Consider the following 19,793-nt stretch of genomic DNA (forward strand, 5'->3'; position numbering starts at 1 on the left):
GCGCGGGCCCGTTGTTATGACGACATGGCCGTAAAGCCGCCATCTTGGTGGTTGCGGCGCCTTGCGACATGGAAGCCGCGATGGCAACGGGCGCTGGGCCGGCGGGGCTTACGGCAGCTGGGCCACGGGGACGCGAGGGCGCTGCTGAGGCGGCGGCGGCCGGCCTCCCTCCGCCGCCCGCCGCCGCCGCCTTCCTCAGCCTCCCGGCGCCTTTCGAGGAAGAAGGTACCACCGCCCGGAGGAAGGCGGGGGGGCGCTCCCTGTCGGGTTCCGTGGCCCGTCCGGGGGGAGCGGCGACCCGTCTTCGCAGCGGGGCCGCCCTGCCCTCGGAGGGGCGGAAGCCCCCCTGGCGGCCCCGTCACGAAGACGGGCGGGAGGCGGGGAAGGCGCGGCGCTGGGCCCGTCGAGGCCGAACTCTCCGCCTTGATGGAGCCTCGATGCGGAGTCTTCCGGGGGGGGTGGGATGCCGTCGCTCCGGCGGCCGGTCGGTCGGTCGGTTTGTCGCCGGACAGAGTCGGGGGTGAGTGGGAGGGCTGCCCTCCGCGCGCTCTCCGGACAGCCTCCCTCGCCGGGGCGTTGTGGCGACGGGACGAGATCGCGCCGGGCGCGGGCCTCGCCGGCAGATCGGCCGGGACGAGCAGGGCCTCTCGTCTGGAAATGGGGGAGGCTGCCTGTCGGGGGGCGCGAGAGAAGGGGCCGCTGGGCACGCGGTGCCGACCCCGGCTGGCTCTTCCGCCGAGGCCCCGTCTGCCTGTGAGGGCGGCCCCGGCGGGGCTGCAGCGGCCGACGGGCTGCCTTCCCCAGGCACCCCTTTGTGGAGGCAGCATCTCGATTGTGGCCCTAGTCTTAAAGGGATGCTCTCTTAGAGGTTTTAACTCTGTGTTGTGTATTTGCTTTGGAATTACTGGTAACGATTAAACAAATGCTGCTGCTTATCATCCCAGTCCTGTAAACACTAATATTGGAACGAGTGCAGCTGCTCTGGTTGGTCATTTGCAAATCTCCCTCCATGCTGTCTAAAATGTGACAGGCTCCTCCGCTTTTTGAATTCTAGATGAAGATGATAGGCACAGATGTGGTCGCTGCCAGTCTGAGTTCACCTCCTTGGAAGAATTTGTGCAACACAAATTGCAGAAGCTTTGCCAGAGGCCTCAGGATGCAGCTGCAGCAGCAACCCCGGCAAGTTTCCCGAGGCAGCGTCTCAGCTCCATTGTCTCCCTGGGGACCAGGGCTGGGGATGCAAGCTGGGTGATTGGAGCTTTGGCGGGCTTAGGAGGGCAGTGGGTGCAAAAAACATCAGCTTGTCTTTATAAGGAGTATTAATTAGTATGAGAAGCTATGGGATGGCTCTTGGTTTAGGAGATGCTCTTTTACCACCTCCAACGTTGTAAATTTTGCAAAAAGGTATTTTGGATCTTTGTGGAATGTCACTACCGCAACAGGTATTTTCATACTAAAGCTCCACTTGCTCCATCAGGTGATTTCATCTGTTGAAGCGCCTATAACTGTAGCTCATATAGTTGTTGAAGCTGCTCCGATAACAGAAGAAATCAGCAATGCCCCTGCAATTGTCGGTAGGTCTGCCAACTACTTAAAGTCGTTTTAGTGCATCGGTAAGCCCACTGTGGGTGTTTAAGGGGGAGGGGATGTAACAGAGGAAGAGTGTGTACTTTTCATGCAGAAGACCCCAGATTCAGTTCTTGGCATCTGCCCGCTTTAGGAAGGACTCCTACTTGGAATGGTGCTGCTGTCAATCAGTGTTGGTAGTATTGGATTAAAAGGGAAAATGGCCTAGTGCAATGTGCAGTAATTTCATATGACTCAATAGTTTTCCATGATTTTGAATAAATTTAATGGTCTTCAGTCAGGTCCTCTAGAGGATAAATAACAGGTTAAAATTTTGGAAGTTGTTAGTAAATTGGAAGTTTTCACAATACTGAAAATAAGTGGAATTCATCAGGGATTTACATATGATACAGTACTATTCAACACTCATAGAATGGTTTTGCCAACATGCTCGGCAGGTCAGTTAAAGAGCTTTTGGTTGCATTTACATGTGCTAAGCTTTGTTCATTTTAACCTGCTTGTTAATGTCGCTTAGGTATGCAACCCTAGTGTATTTGATTAGTTTATGGTTCAGTGTATTGTGCATATCCAGAAAACCCATTAATTCAGGAATATAAACAAACTAAAAAATGTAATTAATTGCAAATGTTCCTCTTAACTTTGGAACAAAATAGAATAAGAATATCGACTAGATTCACACATTATTCTAAGCCTTGAATTCCTTTAGAAAGCTACTCTAGGAGCTGCAGTGGTTACCAGTTGGCTTCCAGGTGTAACTCGGGATGCTGGTTGTCATCTTTAAAGTCCTTCATGGTTCAGGATTTAGCTTCTCTGGGGGATTCTTCCCTGCCTGATGAGATCTAAAAGTGAGAGCTTCTTCCAGGGTCCTGTTCTCAGGGAATGTCATCTGCAGAGACCTTATGGGTGGGCCTTTTCCCTTCCCTTCCCCTTCTCTGGAATGGAATCCCCTTCAGATCAGCTTTCCCCCTATGTTTCTGGGGTCCTGTGAAGCTCTCAAGACTGTTCTGGAAAGCCACTGGGGCCTGAAGAATTGGATGGTTCCATTCTATACAGGGATATTTGACTGTTAAAAGATTTTCCCAGTGCTAAGCCTTTCTTTTTGAGCTATGGCTGCTTTGTTACTGTTTTATGGTTAGTGTATTTTTAATTCTACCTTTGAGTGAGATATGTAATCCACTCAGAATCAGTTGTTGACTGAAGAATGAATGAATAAATTAATATGGTTGATTTGGTTATTCATATAACGTAATATATGAATATATGATGTAATAAACCATGACTTTATATGTGAATCTAGCAATTGATTAGATTGAACTAGTAGTGGCTATACATCAGGAAAGAGATTTTGGGATTGTGACTCAATAAAAGCATGTTCTTCACATAAAGCTGCAGCAAAAAGCAAAATGTCTTGCTACAAATTATTAGATAATACCTTAAAGTTCTTATATAAATCTGTGTTCAGGCCACATCAGGTGCACTGTATTCTGCCAACTGTAAAAGGATATCAAGAACCTGGAAAGATTCAGGAAAGAGCAGCCAAAATGATTATTTTTCCCTGCAGAAAAATAAAGCATTTAAAACTTTTTAATTTAGAAAAAGTGTGACAGAGCATCTGTAGATCGGTTTATGACTAAAGTGGAGCAAATTGGTAGAAGTCATCCAGGCCCTTTTATCATACTAAAATTTGAGCATCCAATGCACCTGGTTGCTGGAATAGAATAGACAAAACTATTTTTCAGAATACAGAATAATGGTGTGACTGTTAGCTGAGATGAAATGTATTGGTACAGTCAGAGAAGGTTATTTTGCCTTGTCCACTAAATAACATGTCTTGATGTGATCCATAGGAACATGGCATGAAAATGCTTTCTCTGCCCACAAAGCTCTTCTAGTTCTGCCAAGGCCTTCAGAGGGATGTGCTTCAGCCTGAACTATAATGGCAGAAACCACTCCATCATGGAGCCTTGTCCAGTATGGCCACCCAAAAAGTGTCTTTAGCTAGTTATGGAAAGCGCTCTTACGTAAAGAACATAACTGGCTTTGGGTCTCTTTGCAGGTAGTGGGCATATCAAGGAGGTTGTTGTAGCTGCAGATCATGTCTTTGAAAGTCCCAATGGCCCCAGTGATGAAGATGGTGGAATCACTCAGAGTAATCCAGGAGGCCCAGGAGAAGGTGCCTCTCTGGAACTTATCAAAGTTAAACTGCTGGTTAATAAGGAAGGCCGTTATGTCTGTGAACTGTGCCACAAGACGTTTAAGACGGTATGTTAATGGTTTTAGCTACGTTCATGGTGCTGTTGGATAAATGGTAACTAAAATGATGCTGTTGAGACATAGTATTTGCAAGTCTTGCCTCTGGGTGAGAAAAGGCAGCAGTGTCACAGTCTGAAGTGTCAAGTTGACTTCCTTAAGACGAACCCACGTTGGGCAGTACCACAAACGTTTATATTCTTCGGTTCTAGGCCAGCATTCTCAAGGCTCACATGATCACTCACAGCAGCAGGAAGGACTACGAATGTAAATTATGCGGGACATCTTTCAGGACCAAGGGCTCGCTAATCCGACACCATCGCCGTCACACAGGTGAAAAGAGGATTTGGTTTCTTGTACGTAGTGACTCAGTTATTAAGCAGCTTTCAGAAATAGAGCTAAAAAGAGGACGGGGAAGACATTGGAAGTTAAAAGGCATTTGAACAGCTAGGATGAGAGCCTCAAATAAATAGATTCTGGGACTAATCCCTTAAGCGTTACCTTGCTAGCCATGAGCAGCGTTCCTGCTGAGCATTGAGAAGAAATGTATCGGTGAGAAGGTCTATATATGTCTGGTCTGACAGCAGGCCCATCTAGTTCCTTTTCTGAAGGGCTGGTGCAGAAATGTCATCTGGAGATGGTGGGGCCATGTTCTTCCGTAAGGTGACTTTCCTTTGGTTTCTCTAGATGAGCGTCCTTACAAGTGCAAGAAATGTGGGAAAAGCTTCCGGGAATCAGGAGCCTTGACTCGACATTTGAAATCCTTGACTCCCTGCACCGAGAAAATTCGCTTCAATTTGAATAAGGAAATAGTTGTTAACAAAGAGGACGTAGCCCCAGGTCAGTAAAAAAGCTCACGGGTCTTCCCCACTCATCCATATTGCTTGCAGAGTGCGTGTGCGTCTCGTCTTGTGAGATGAAGTTGAACTGAGAGGTCCTCTCCATCTTGCGCATATGTGAACCGACAATGGCTTTATGTGAGGTGAGGCATGGGCACAGAGATGCAGGCAATGGTTTGGAATATCACTGAATAAGGAAACATTAATTCACAAAAGGAAGGAAGGGAAAAACTGCCTGATTGGGAGAATGCCTGGTAGAAAAGGCATTTTACTGTACTCAGGATGAAAGGAGTTGCTAGGGAGCTACAGCTGGGACAGCTACACAGATGAAGGGAGACCTGGCTGCCGGTGAGAAGGGGCAACATTGTGGGAACTCACAGATAAAGCAGGTCCATTTCGATTGAGCGTATGTTTGGAAAAGCCAGTGAACTTTCTGGATCTTGACTACCAAAGCCATGGCTCTCTACACCAAAAATGGACGTTGAGGGTCTGATTTCTACAAGTTTCCATAAAGGGGTGCTAAAAGAACTGGCCGTCATGCTGTTTAATGGAACCAGGCTTTAGGTCTGGCAAGTGCTTTGCCAGTGGATAAATATCCTTCAGGTGAGTAGATCCCTCTGGATTGGTGAGGTAATAAATGGCACCAAAAAAAAAAATAGTGAAGGGTTCCGACTGGTGCCAATGGTCAGACAGAACAGAAATAAGCCCTGGATCATAAAGAGCAGTCTGGAGGAAACAACCCATTCAGCAGGATCAGATCTTTACACATCTAGCCCCTGTAGTGCAGTAAGCTTAGTTGGTTTTTTTGTTAATGTGGTGTGTGATCTCAGGGAATTTGATTAGTGTATGATGCAGCATATTGTGCAAATCTAGAAAATGTATTAATTCAGTATCCAGGTTATTCAAGTGGATGGGCAGGCAGGGCAGCAAAGCAACAACGAATGGTGACCAAGGGAGAGGGCCCAAAATTAACCCTGAGTCGGCACAACACACTGTACCATAAACCAGTCTTCCGTGCTTTGCCTGGATTTGTGCAGGGTCTCTGGGGAGATTCTTGGGCTTTACCCCGTCTTAGCTCAGATACAGTCCTGCACTATGGCCAGGACGCTGCCACGAACTTGCGACAAGGCCTTAGGTGAGCATTAACCTCTAGACTGCAAGGTGGGAGGAGTGCTGCTGTCCCACGAAGATCCTTTGGAAGCGTCCTCTGAAGGCTTCAGAGTTGCCTGCGTGCCTGGGGTGGGGCAGTGGCCAAAGCTAGTCAGAGGGAGCCTCTGCTGAAGGGCTTTGCTTTTGCTTCGCTTCGCTTCGTTTCGCTTCGCTTCCCTTGGAACCCAGCCACCGGTTGCACTCTTAGGTATGTGCTGCTTTTCTTGAAGGGGCCAACAGCTCCAGCAGTGAAGCCATTCCCTCACTGGCAGCTCAGTCTGTGGAGGCCTCCCCTGTAATCCATCTAGTGACAGATGCAAAAGGGAATGTTCTCCATGAAGTCCATGTCCAGATGCAGGAGCTCCCGGTCTCTGAAACAAAAGCATTAGGACAAGAGGTTAGTGCGATCTCTGTCGGGGGGAACACCGGTCTTGGAAACACACCCGGAGAAATGGTGGTTTCTGGTTGGCCACCCTGAAGCAGTAATGCAGAAGGCCCATAATAAAGACTCCCTCTTTGGAGGTTTGCCCCGAGAATGATCTGCAGTGGATCTAAAAAGTAACCCAGCCAAACAAAACTAGTAGAGCTCCAGACCTAAGTTAGGGACAAGGCTTACATTTCAGAGGGTTCCTGAAGCCAAAAAGTATGAGAAGTGTTGACTGAAAGAACAGGTTGTGGCGACTTGTGGGATTCTAGGTTAAAGGAAGAAGTTTCTTCTTCCTGCTTAGTAATCATTGTTGCTACACCTTATTTTCTTTAGTCGTCCAGTCTTGAGGAGCTGTCACCTGACGGGGAGGACAACGAGAATTTGCTGCGGGAAGCCATGAGGAATTCTGGAATCGTGATTGAGCGGGTTTCCATGGGGGAGAGCGCCAAATCAGATGAAAGTGACGCTGCCACTGCTGCTGAGGATTTAAAGAACAAGGAGGTGGAAGCAGCTGAGAAATTATGTGAAGAGCAGTACGTGGAAATTGAGCACATAGAAGCTGTAAGTTCATCGCTGGGCTCTGTTAATTTAAACCCACCCTGCCTGGCTTGCTGTCAAACACGTATTCAATGCCCTGTGTTGTACTGCGGTACCATGGAGTACAGGGACGGGACGCAGCTTGCTTTCACTTCGTCTTGCAGCCCTCGTGCAACGCTGACTCAAAATTTCTCTGTCAAGCGTGCAAGTGCTCATGCTGGGCTCCCTCTGTTTCATAGCCAGATCCTGAAGCGACAGAAGAATGTAAGCGACGCGTCTGCCCTTACTGCAGTGAAATCTTCAGGGAACAGAGCAGTCTCGATCTCCATATCAGTGGGCATCTAGGTAAGAGGACATCCTGCTGGGTCTCATCCAGTTTTCTACAGGCAGAATGCTTCCTTGGATTCCTGAAAGACTGCACCTTTTTCTGCAAAGGCTAAAGTTAAGATCTTAGCAACTTAAGACATTTTAGGCAGCATTACCCACAGAAATTCAATAGTAATATTTCTGAGGCGCTCTACATCATTCCACAGCGTTCATAGAATTACAGGATATACAGGTAGGGACCTTGAAGCCCATCCAGGGTGACCTCCTGCATGTGCAGTGCAGCATCCCTGGCGGGTGGTCATCAGATGCTCTTTAACCACCTCCAGGGAAAGGAGTTGGCCACCTCCTGAGGCAGTCTGTTCAGTGGCTGAATAGCTCTTACAATAAACTTCTGTGGTGCCCAGCTGAGATCTACTTTCTTGTAATTTAAACAGATTCTTTCTTATCCTGTCTTCTGAAACAACTGAACAATTCAGCTCTGTTTTTGCATGTCAGCTCTTCAGATATTTGAAGACAGTTAGCATGACTCCCTGCAGTTTTGTTTTCTCCAGGGTAAATATGTGCAGTGCTTCCAGTCATTCTTGCATAAGTTTTTCTTTTTGTTCTCTTTGCCATCTTGCTTGCTGTCTTCCAGATATGCCCCAGTTTATCAACATCCTTCCTAAAATGTGGGGCTCAGAACTGGATTCCGTATTGTATTCTAAATGTGGTCTGACCAATGCAGAAGAGGAGTGATCAGTTCTCTTGACCCTGACACTGTGCTTCTGCTGATGCAGCCAAGAATCCCAATTGCTTTGTTTGTGGGTGGATTGCTCTGTGGGTTCATATTTAGCTTATGATCCACCAAGACCCCCAGACCTCTTTCTCATTTCTGCTGTCCTGTATGGTCTATCCCATCTTACGCCCTTGAAATTTCCTATCCAGATTGGGGTACTTTGCATTTGTTCTTGTTGAGATTCCTATTTCTGACCTCTGCCCATTGTGCCAATTTGTCCAGATGAGCTGTATGATCCCCTGCTCTAATACCCAGCTGTCTGGATGATCAGGCAGACCATTTGATACTCCAGAGTGGTATAAAATGCTAGTATAAAACTCCCAATGCAGTTTTGCTAGTTTCTATTGGTGCAAAGGCTTGACTGCTGGGAGCAGTTTTAAATTTAGCTGCTGCACAGGAAGGTACAGTCTGTAGGTTTAAGCTGAATATGTCGGTGTCTGCTTGGGCTAAGCAGTTTTTTAAAATTCTGAAGCCAGTTCTTCATTTTGGTCCTGGTGATTCACACCTGGGTTGCAGTGCTTGCGTGGTGACCTCTCAAGGTTACTCCACAGCTAAAAATTGGTGGTAGAGGGGCTACCTTTTCCCCAACACCCTATCATGGGGCTGCTGCCATCACCTGCCACATCAGAGCCCTTGGCAGACCAGTGCATTCCCTTCCTTGCCTCAACATTTGGCCTACCTGGCCCTTTGCCTGCCTTGCCACACGTTTGGGAGCAAACAGCCACCATTGGACGAGAGTTCCTTTGCCTCGTCGGTTTGTGAGAAGGGCAGGTAGTGGAGTCCTGCTTGCTCTGCCAGGCCTTTGTAAACAGGCCCATAAAACTTGTCTTCAAAGTTGATAAAAGTCCTGGAATTCCCATTCATAAACATCTTATTTGTGGAATATCTCCCTTCGTTTCTCCCCCAGACTACAAATCTTTTGCATGTGAGGAGTGTGGCAAAGAATTCACCAAAGGGTACTTGCTTAAAAAGCACCAAGAAGTGCATGTGAATGAACGGCGGTTCCGTTGTGGGGAGTGTGGCAAACTGTACAAGACAATTGCACATGTGAAGGGGCACAGGCGAGTGCATTCTGACGAGCGGCCATATCCTTGCCCCAAATGTGGGAAGAGGTACAAGACCAAGGTAGGAGCATCGTTCCTTTTGGGATTTGTTTCCTGAGACTAATAGACTGACTCCTGGTGTGTTTGGGCCTTAAAAGTTGCCGATCCTGTTCAAACCACTGTAAGCACAACTGCCGGGGAGGGAAGAGTAGCAGAGGCCAGGAGAAGACTGGTGATTTTAATTGTGGAAGGACTCAGTGAATTCAACCAGATACGTGTGAAAGAAAGGAATAGAAAAGGCATTGAGAACAGGCCTTTTGCCCTTGAAAGATGGGAAATTTCTGAAGTGAAACTGAATTACATTTTTTTGTGGAGGTTTGGAAGGGCTACTCTGGAATACCAGTTTTGGAAAACCAGCATTTCTGGAATTCAAGCTGCCTGCATGGTCCTCTCTCCAACAGAATGCACAGCAGGTTCATTTCCGAACGCACCTGGACGAAAAGCCGTACGTCTGCCAGTTCTGCAATCAAGGCTTTCGGGAAAAGGGTTCTTTGGTGCGCCACATCCGTCACCATACGGGCGAGAAGCCGTTCAAATGCTACAAATGTGGCCGTGGGTTTGCTGAGCACGGCACGCTCAACCGGCACCTGAGGACCAAAGGTGAGCAGGAGGCGAGTTTGCCCAAAGACGGGCTCGGGCTCCTACATCCGTCCCAGCTCCTGGCATGGGAGCTGTGCGTGTTGCTTTCCACCTTTCTGGACCCCCCCCCACCTCTTCCTGTGCCACCGAGCTGAAGCTTCGTTAGTCCTAGTGGAAGGTAAGTAAAGTAGCTTTTAAGATGCTGAAAAATTTAGAGCCTTACACTGTGTCAATGCAGAACGAAGCACTCAGAATAAGAAAAAGGTTAATTTGCATATTGCAATGCCATAAATTTGGTGTGCCTTGGTACTGAATTACTTAAAGGTCCAGACATTTAGGTGGGCACTTGTGCTTGTTGATGTTGAACTTTTAATTGGGAAAATTCTTCCTGCTGTTCATTTAATAAGTACTGAACTGTCTTGTCCACCACCTTCCCCAGGCGGCTGCCTGCTTGCCTTGAAAGAAGCTGAAGAAGCAGCGGTGTCAGAGGAGGGCCAGTCAGCTGACCGTTTGGCCACAACTGTAATTTCTGAAGACCCCCCTACCGTCCTGGTGGAGTTTTCCTCAGTGGTGGCAGATACGCAGGAGTACATAATTGAGGTAAGCACGTCTCACTGTGGAAGGAGAGCCTTTAGTAAGAAACTGATACTCCTGCACTGGAGGCCTAATGTGGAGGTGGGCCAGTGACTATGGAGACTCATCATGCAAACCACTGGATAGACTAGGAAGTGCGTAAGGGATGTGTGTCGTGGGCTGTAGCTCTTGAGGAGGCTGCTAATAGCAGTTCTGAAGTCATTCTAAATGGTTAAGACTAAATTGTTGCTGTGCACTCTTTCTTAAAGACGGCGGCTGAAGACATGGAAACCAGCGAAGCTGCTGAGATCATAGAAGGAACCAGGCATGAGGTGGGTTCCTCCAGGGATGCTTCTAATAATCGTAGCTATTACAATTTTCAGTGCTGCAAGGAGTGAATCCCTCCCCCAGATGCTAAATCCCCACGTAACGGGACACGTGTATGCAAGCATGGGATGGGGTGGATTGGGCACTGCTGGCTCCAGTGAGGGGATCTCTCCAGTCTCTCCACCCACCGCCCTGCTGTAGTGCTGTAACTCCTGCCACCAGCTGCTTTTCTCCAGGGAGATCCCTTTCTGCCCTGGATTACTTCCTTCAGTAGCCAGCTGAAGAGCCCACCAGAGTTGGGCGGCCCATAAACTTCAGTAACAACAGCTGGATGGAAAGCAGCTGACTAAAGGCTGGTCCCAGGATGAGTGCTGCTGCTTCATTAAGAATTCAAGTCCTTATTACATCTATCTGGATTGAAGAATTAGAGGGGAGTCAAGGGGGGGAAGGGGGAAGGCGAACGGTTGTTCCTGAAGAGGCTGATCTCATCACTGCCCCTCAGCCCTGGATCTCCCACAATGCGCCAGCAGAACAGAGTTCCAGGATCTACGTTTCTGGTCCCCCAACTGGATTTCTTTGGGTTGGGCCCTTTTTTATTTGCCTGGCTTTCAGAAATGGAGTTTCGTCTCATTCACTGTGTTTGGATTTTCTGGGAGCGTCTTTTGGAATGTTAATAATGTTAGGAAGCAGCAAACCTCTTTTGCTCAGAGACCTCTGGTTTCTCCTTTAGCGCGAGGCAAACCAGTAAGCCAGATCCCGGGCGTTCTCCAGTGCAGAATTGCCTGTTTGGCTGGTGGCTCTCGAGGATCCATGACAGAAATCCTCACCCTTTGTGGATTAGCCACCTTTCAGTTGAAGATGGCGCTGTGGATGGCGGTAGGGCCCCCTTCCCTATTTTTGGGTTGAACAGGTGAGGCTGTCGATGGAGCAGGACCATATCCCGGGAGCCAGAAACGTACTGTGGGAAGTCAAGCCTTCAAAGGGCTATCTACTGCCTGTGGTGGGACCAGCCTTCCTCCACACCGAGGATGCTAAAAGCGCATTAAGTAGTAAGATGCAGCTCTGCTTTACGTGTTGGGTCCTGATGGGAGTAAATGAGGATAAGCGTACCCTTTTTCCCCCCATGCAGGTGGACAGTCACATAATGAAGGTGGTTCAGCAGATAGTAAACCAAGCCAATTCTGGCCATCAGATAATTGTCCAGAACGTCACAGTGGCGGACGATTCAACCATGACGGCAGATGGTGTGGATGCTGACACAATTGCCATAGCAACTCCGGAGAGCCTCACGGAGCAGGTTGCCATGACCCTGGCTTCAGCCATTGGTGAAGGGGCTGTGCTGGCCACGGAGGGCAGCGGGGAGGTTGAGGAAGCCACCGTGACCATGGTGGCATCAGAGGACATTGAGATAATGGAACACACGGGGGAGTTTGTGATTGCAGCCCAGGAGGAGGACGAGGAACTGGAAGTTCAGACTGTGATTGTCTAAGGCAGGGGGGATGCTTCGGGTGTGGCCTGTACGTGTCGGAGGCCTGGCTGCACCCAGCGACCAGGATGGCGTGGGGTTGCCCCAAGAGCTGATTCACAAGCTGCTGCTCACGAACGCGTTAGGTGACACGTTAAGTGAGCTCGCTGCCGTCTGGTCTGGTCTGGTCAGGGAGTGTACCAAGCCCTTGTGGACAGCGGCAGCTTGTTGAAACCACGCAACTGTAAAGCAGAGCACTTTAAGAGGAACAAATACTGCGTGCAGGGATACTTAATTATGTGGCTGTGAGAGGTTCCGGGCAGTGGGAGGGGACCCCGCAGCTTTTCATAGGAGTGTGGATTGTAAGCAGCTCAGGAGGAATATCATCCTTAGAAAACCAGTGGCTTTATTAGCACTGCCAGAATGCTCAGAAATGCCACACTATACGTTGTTGCAACCATGTAGCTTTTAATTATATATTGTCTGGTTTAATTTGTAAATATTTTTTTAAAAAACAATTTTTTTACATTGCTGTATTCTGATGTAATTAAAGGAGAGCGCTGAAGGCTTCAAAGATACCAATTATTACTTCTCTCAGGAATGTCCCCTGGTGCAAGCCAGCAGGAAAGGGAATTGTGCAAGAGGGCAGCTCAGAGGCTTCAAACAGAAATTCAGCCCTCGTAATTCAAGGACGGGAGGGGTCCAGCCACAGAATTGGCCTCTTAGAGGTTTCTGATACCCACATAACACAGGCCAGGGCTGTCTATGGTTCCAGCTCCAGCTACCTGCAAAACGCTGTAGAGCAGGGCTTCCTGTCAATTTGCAGCAGGAAATGGAGCAGGTGTAGGCCTCCAGTCGTCTTACCCAAAAAATAGTAGTAATAGTAGTAGTAACATACCACTGCCTCCCTAGGGCTCTTTAGCAAGCAAACATTAAAAAGCGCAAAGAATACCACTCAGCTCCCACACTGACAGATTCCTACTTTTTCCCCTTCTGGGTCTTCCATCATTTAGTACATAGTACAGTAGACTCTCAGTTAACCAGCACCCATGGGGATTGGTAGATGCCGGATAAATGTAGTTTCTGGTTGCTTGAGAGTTACTATTAAAAATAGGCCTCTTGCCCCCCCCCCCCCGCCAACGTGCAGATGGCAGCGGCACCAGCAATAATGAGGCAGCACATTAAGGGGCAGGTGCGCCAGTTAAGGAGCAGTTCTCAGCAATGCTTTGGCAGGGCATGGCCGAAAATCAGCCTGGAGCTCATCCCGCCCCAGAGCAGCATCACGTCTTTTCAAAGCGAGCGGCCTTAAAAAGCGAGGCGCAAAAGAAGTTGATGGCCCACGAGGGGGTCAGGTTGACAAGAACTGGCAACCTCAAAGGAGACTGGCCAGGAAGGGGTCCAGGGAGCCTAATGGGAAGCAGGGAGTCCCCGTGCAGCGATCAACGCTGAGTGAGCTTGCTGGCCAGGTCCTCTGCAGCACACACCCACAGTCCCGCCAGCTTTTGGAAGAGCTTCCTCACTGGCACACAAGCAGCTGCACTCTTCGCTTTTCCAACTGTGCCACAGGCTGGACCTCACCGGGATTTCCTCTTTGGGGAAAATGTGCAGAAGCTGGGAGAAGTCTCCTGCTGCCTGGTTCTCCCCACTGGTTCCCGCCCCTTTCCTCGCCTCCCTCTTCCTTGTGGAGTTTCCCTCCCCCAGCTGCTCCAGTCCTGGGAAGGACAGGGACTCTCTTGGCTGGAGCCATCGTGTGGCCAGATTGGGCTGCCTGGATTCCGCCACACCGAGTGAACTGGGGGCTGGGCAGAGTGCAAGCCGGCGCCAGGTAGTGCCCCAGCGGCTGCTGCTCCCTCGCCTCTTCTGCCTGCTCCTGGTTTGGACCAGAGAGCCCCGCACTGGTCGACTTCTCAGGTAAAGCGGCGCAGCCCTTGGCCACCGCCTCCCCTCCTCTCAGCCCCACAAGGCAGGGTGGTGGGGAACCGCTGGGCGCCGGCGAGCCCCAGTGGGGGAAGCCCAGGGTTTCTCTCCATCCTGCAGCTTTTAAGTGGTCGACAGCAGCCTTCCCTGACGTAAGCGCAGGCTTACGGTGCAGCGCGGCATGCCAAGTTTAAACTTACATTTCTGCTAGAAACTGATTTTAATTTTTATTATTTCTCTGATGTTTTTGCCGGTTGCTTGACTCAAACAACCAGCACTCTCAAGCAACCGGCAAAAACATCAGAGAAATAATAAAAATTAAAATCAGTTTCTAGCAGAAATGTAAGTTTAAACTTGGCATGCTGCACTGTGCCGTAAGTCCATGCTTAAGTCAGGGAAGGCTGCTGTTGACCACTTAAAAGTTGCAGGGTGGATAGAAACCGTGGGCTTCCCAGGGTTTCCTGTTCATCACAGGGAAGGTAGGCTTGCAGGGCTGGTGTGCAGGGCTGGTAACACTCTGCTTTGCCAGATCTTTGGGGCCGGCAGTCCGTTGGGGCTGTAGGGAGTCACTTCCTTTTCTTTGCAGGACTTGTCAGGGGCTTCACGATTTCTGCTATGTTGGCCCAGATGCCTTTGGAGTACATATTTTTGTACCCGTCCTGTCTGCTGTGTTTCTCTGAGGAGGAGCACGTGTATCTTGCTGACTTAAACCACTCGTTGCTTGTCTGGTTGGTCAGTACAAGATACAGGACGAAGCAGAAATAGGAGCCCAGGATAACTGACAGAAGAATGACGAAACCCAGCACGAATACAATCCTAGGAAAGGTCAGGAAAAGATGCTGTGAAGAGAGGGGGAAACAAGTTAAAATCCAGAGGCACAGGATCTCCATCCACCCTGCTAGCCCAGTCTGGCAGTAATTCTCTCTCTCTCTGGCAACATCAACTTGCTCACCTGCTAAATCAGACTTGGAAGAGACCCTCTGCTAAATGTAGGATCTGCTGAAGCACTTTGGACACATGGCTATCTCGTGAAGAACGCCACTTCGTAGGCTATCTGTTCCACTGGCTGACAGCTCAGGAAATTCCTCCTAGTATCTAACCTTAATCTACTTCCTTCTAGGAGTGATTCTGGTCCTTCCCTCTGGGGTGGCAGACAAGCCTGCTCCCCCGGCCTGAATTGGCCGCTCTTTAGATTTCTGAGGCCTGTCACATCTCCTCTCAGCCTTTGTTTCTGCCGGCTAAGTATTCCCGGTTTCCTTGTCTGTTTCTCACAGGACTTCACTTTCAGTCCCCTGGCGGCCTGGGAGCCCACCTCTAAGCTTCAGTTTGTTAACATTCATTTCAGAATGGGATGCCTAGAATGGACACACAGTATTCCAAATGGGGTCTGGCTAATGCAGAATACAGTGGAACGACGACTTCTGTCATCTGGACTCCACCACGGTTAAAACACCTCGAAGGAGCATTTGTCTTTTTAGCAGCTGCGTCACACACCACATTTCAGCCTGTGATCTGCTAGAACACCTAGATTATTTTCACACGTACTATTGGCAAGTCAGGTCTCCGCCATCGTATCTTTAATCTTTTTGTCCCCAAATGCAGGATTCTGTATGTCACTCTGTTTTTGTCCCCCCGCTGAAGCTTGCCTAGATCTTTTTGAACCTTTTCTTTTTCAGCCACCCTTCCCACTGCAGACTAGGCAACACACTCCTCAATGCCAAGTCTTGACACACTGGAGTAGTGCAGGACACTCTCCCAGTACTCTCCTCCAAGCTGAACTGCAACCATTAACAAGTCCTCTTTGAGAGCATTCGCTCAGCCAATCATGAGTTCATCTAACAGTTGTATCATCCAGTTCTCATTTTATTAATGAGGATATCACAAAAGGCTAGTTTGCGTTTGTTTATTTAGCATATTTATATAGCCGCCTGTCTCACAAAAACGTGACTCTGAGTGGTGTACAGCATGATGAGTTAAAAAGTATTTAACAATCTAAAAGACAAACATAACATAGAAACATAGAAATTCGGATTTTATAATCTTGAGTAGTTCATCTAATCAGCCAAATTTGGTTTTCAGTTTTTTTTGCTTACTTCAGAGACAGGAAACCACATTTAACAAACAACTACTCTCAAGATGGTCTTGACGCTGATTAAAAAAGCAAGCATGTTCATTTAATGTCCTTATATCAATGTTTTCAGTTAGTGTGCAAGACAAAAATATCTGATCTCAATCCATTTTACTGTCTCAGGCAGCTTCTGAAATCCAGTCTGCAGTTCTGCATCCTACCCTCATGAAAAATGCATGGGGTTCCCCCTGCTGAGGGTCAGCAGTCAGTCAATATTTACCTGAATAAGAAAGAAGGTATCGACTGGATGTTCTTGACCTTGGTCATCAGTGTAATGTCCCAATGTAATATTCGACAAAAGGACCACTTGGACGAGAAAGCCGGCTGTTACAGTTGCAATAGAAACGGCCATGGAGGTCAAAGTGAGCAGGTAGCAAAGGAAGAATCTGATGTTGAAAGCTCCAATGCAGTTATTGACCCAAATGCAGTGGTGATCAAAACGATGCACGCAGGCCTGGCACACACCTGAGCAGAACCCGGAGGAAGATCAAGGTTTTAAGAAATTAAAAGTTAAAAGCCAAGTAAAGCAGCATTTCGATCTATGGGCAATAACAAAAAACGTCTGCACTTCAAGGAGGAAAAACCTGACATACACTGCGTCACTTTTTGATACTGCAAAGATTTAACTGTATTCACTTGGCTCTGCTCTGTAACATTTTTCTGAACACGTCCCCCCTACTTGCAGAAGAAGAGATTTACCGGCAAGTCATTTCCCAGAGTACTTTGCAATGGAAATGAATGAATGAATGATTTTAAATACTACTACTGTATACCACTTCCCATACAATCCCATTCTGCATTAAAGCCAGTAAAACAAAGTTAATTTGCCAGCATGGACTTAAAATCTGATCTAGAGGATCAGGAAAAAGTCCAAAGGGATAACAAGTGAGAATGTAGGTGTTGGAGGGTACGTTTTCTCAGTGACTCATGGAGAGCGCTTCTGGTCCTTCAAGGTAGCCCCTCCCCTCCCTCTGGACTTTGGGCAGGGTCCAATGGGGAAGGTTCCTGATGTCCATCAAGCCTTCAAAAAAAAAAAACCACGAGAATTTTGGCCCAGCCACGCAGGCAGCACAGAGGGAGTGATGGCTGCAGGGCCCATTTTAGTCTTTTGCTATGGAGAGCTGGATGCTGGACAAGGAAGGTTCCCCACCGGTCTCACTCCAAATGATGGCAGGGCCCAGACCAGAAACAAAGAAGCAGATCTTAAGGCACAAATAGGCTTCCCTAGGAGAAATGCTAAATTGAGACTCTTACTGCAGTGCCGGGATCTGGCTGGTTTTCTCACTGCGCAAGTAAGGCATTCGACATCTTGCTGAAACATCACACCATCATATGCATATGCATGAAGAAACAGAAGCTGGTTGGATTTGGTTATGGTACCTGGGTGGGAAACAGCAAAAATTCTCACTAGCGGAACGGGGGGACTGCAGTGTCTCAGCTGCTGAGAGAATTCCTTCCTATCATCTACCTTGAGTACCATAAGGTACTCATAAGGGCCTTCTCTGCAGTGGCTCCCACCCTTTGGAACATCCTGCCATCCCTCCTGACCTTCCGGAAGTCCCTGAAGACCTGGCTCTGCCACCGTGCTTGGGGTGGGGAGGGAGGGAGTCAGTCCTGGCAATGGCTGGCACCTTAGAGTGCCCCCCTCATATTTATGATCTTTTGGAGCCATCTGGATTTTTATTTTTTAATTTTACAATGCATTGTATTATATTTTATGCTCTATTATGATTATTGTTTTTAATGTTTTAATTGACTAACTTATTGTAAACTGCTCAGAGTCCCTCTCTGGGGGGAGATGGGCAGTAGCACAAATTTGAGAAATAAAATAAAAATAAATAAAATTAAAAAGGTTAACATTGAGTGTCCAGATCAGAGATGCAGTTGAGAGAAAATCCAGACTGTGTTCCTCTGAAGCAAATTTCTCCTGCTCAAGCTCTGTTAAAGAGAAGAGTCTGCTCCCCCAGACTGTGGGTTGCTCCTCACATCCTCCTAACTGCAGCACAGGTATGCTCAGATGACTTTTTTGCATGATGCCTTCATCTGATTCCCAACCAGCAGCTGAGGCAGCTTAAGTTGTTTTCATGTGTTCCAGTTTTAAAGCACTGTTTTCCCTCTTTGTCCTAAAAAAATGACTGGACACTATTGGGCATACTTCACTAGATTGCAATCTAATTTGGATAGGTTAGAAGCCTGGGTTGAGAGAGATAAGATGTCCTTCAACTGGGAGAAATGTAAAATATAACATTTAGGGAAGAAAAATACGGAGTATCCATACAAGATGGAGGATTAATGGCTTGGGAGCACTACATCTGAGAAGAACTTGGATGTGGTCATTGACAACAAGCTGAACATGAGTCAGCAGTGTGAGATCCCTGCTAGAAGAACAAATGCAATAGAAAAAGGATTTGATCAAGGACAGGTGAAGTCCTTATTTCTCTCTACTTGGCAGTGGTAAAACTCATTTGGAGTACTCTACACAGATCAAACCAGTCCATCCTCCAGGAAATAAAGCCAGACTGCTCACTTGAGGGAATGATATTAAAGGCAAAACTGAAATACTTTGGCCACATAATGAGAAGACAGGACACCCTGGAGAAGATGCTGATGCTAGGGAGAGTGGAAGGCAAAAGGAAGAGGGGCCGACCAAGGGCAAGATGGATGGATGATATTCTAGAGGTGACGGACTCGTCCCTGGGGGAGCTGGGGATGTTGACGACCGACAGGAAGCTCTGGCGTGGGCTGGTCCATGAAGTCACGAAGAGTCGGAAGCGACTAAACGAATAAACAACAAAAACACAGTTTTAGGCACCACTTTTCCAGAAGGACACTGACAAATTAAAGAGGATTCAGAGGGCAATAAGGATAATACAGGGGCCTGAAGACATGCTCTAGGAGGCTATGAGGACAGGCTGAAGGAACTGAGGATGTTTAGTCTGAAGAAAAGAAGGCTCAGGGAGACATGTTATTGGTGTTCAGGTACATGAAGTGAAGCAACAGGGAAGATGGCCAAGAACTCTTCTTCATGGCCACAGAAACTAGGACCAGAAATAACAGGTGTAAGTTACAGATACCTAAATTTCATTTAAACATAAGGAAGAAAGATCTTCATAGTAAGATCAGTGCAACAGTCTACCTAGGAAGGCTGTGGGTTTTCTACTTCTGGAGGTCTTTAAGAAGCAGCTGGGCAGTCACATCTCATGGGTGGACTAGACGAGCCTTCAGATTCTGTAATTCTTGATCCTGTGGTTCGCTGGGCACTGCCTTCTATAGCCACTTTGGCTTGGGCTGGCTTCCACAGCTGCATCTGCTGACATAATGACTGACTGCACTGTCCATGGCATTTGTTGGGTCTTAAGTGGACTCTGTATAAAGAGAGCACTAATCCCGTGTTGCACAGGTTAGTTTAAACTGAGAAAGAGTGTTGGATTTTGCCAGCTGTGTTGCTAATATCACTGCTATTTCCATGGATAAGGGGTTTTATATATAAAGTATACTATTTTTATTACCAGGCGATGGGGAGGTGGCACCAATTTGGAATCATTGTGGCTCTGGTGATGCTAGACCTGGATTCCCTAGGCTGAGGCCCTGGCTGCTGGAACTGCCATTCCCTTGCAGCCATTTCCTTGCAGCCCAGGGTGGGACTCATTTGTTATTGTTTACCTCCTGCTTTACCCCATGAGTGTTAGGCTTTGTTTAAACACAAGTTCTTGGGGGAGAATGCTAGACCCATGTTCAGAAGTAGCCCTAGTGACAGACCACATGGACAGAAGAGGAGTTGCACCAACTTGCACCCCCCTCTGAACTGGC

General features: G+C 47.9%; 2 protein-coding genes across 2 annotated transcripts in view; one reads left to right on the forward strand and one right to left on the reverse strand.

Moving 5' to 3' along the window:
* Window positions 1-12,512, forward strand: E4F1 (E4F transcription factor 1). The gene is made up of 14 exons (XM_063315022.1): window positions 1-225; window positions 1,055-1,179; window positions 1,478-1,574; window positions 3,644-3,849; window positions 4,050-4,170; window positions 4,525-4,677; window positions 6,056-6,222; window positions 6,586-6,813; window positions 7,029-7,134; window positions 8,799-9,016; window positions 9,396-9,594; window positions 10,013-10,173; window positions 10,416-10,478; window positions 11,603-12,512. Exons 1-14 carry the CDS (start codon window positions 69-71, stop codon window positions 11,960-11,962), a joined length of 2,361 nt encoding a protein of 786 aa, XP_063171092.1. The 5' UTR covers window positions 1-68; the 3' UTR covers window positions 11,963-12,512.
* The window catches only part of ZDHHC4 (zinc finger DHHC-type palmitoyltransferase 4), a 17,232-nt gene continuing 9,821 nt past the window's right edge, over window positions 12,383-19,793 (reverse strand). The window contains exons 5-7 of the mRNA XM_063315017.1: window positions 17,238-17,363; window positions 16,204-16,448; window positions 12,383-14,694 (exon numbers count right to left, since the gene is read on the reverse strand). Of these exons, the coding sequence (XP_063171087.1) occupies window positions 14,422-14,694; window positions 16,204-16,448; window positions 17,238-17,363 (644 nt within the window). The 3' untranslated portion in view covers window positions 12,383-14,421. The remainder of the gene's footprint in view (window positions 14,695-16,203; window positions 16,449-17,237; window positions 17,364-19,793) is intronic.

The sequence above is a fragment of the Candoia aspera genome, chromosome 14 (genome assembly GCF_035149785.1).
Source record: "Candoia aspera isolate rCanAsp1 chromosome 14, rCanAsp1.hap2, whole genome shotgun sequence".
Lineage (NCBI taxonomy): Eukaryota > Metazoa > Chordata > Lepidosauria > Squamata > Boidae > Candoia > Candoia aspera.

Bases quoted from the DNA above. Each gene is read 5' to 3' on its own strand.
- E4F1 (XM_063315022.1), top strand. From the start codon at position 69: ATGGAAGCCGCGATGGCAACGGGCGCTGGGCCGGCGGGGCTTACGGCA. The intron at 3,850-4,049 runs GTATGTTAATGG...CTTCGGTTCTAG, and splicing joins GCCACAAGACGTTTAAGACG to GCCAGCATTCTCAAGGCTCA. The intron at 9,017-9,395 runs GTAGGAGCATCG...TCTCTCCAACAG, and splicing joins GGAAGAGGTACAAGACCAAG to AATGCACAGCAGGTTCATTT.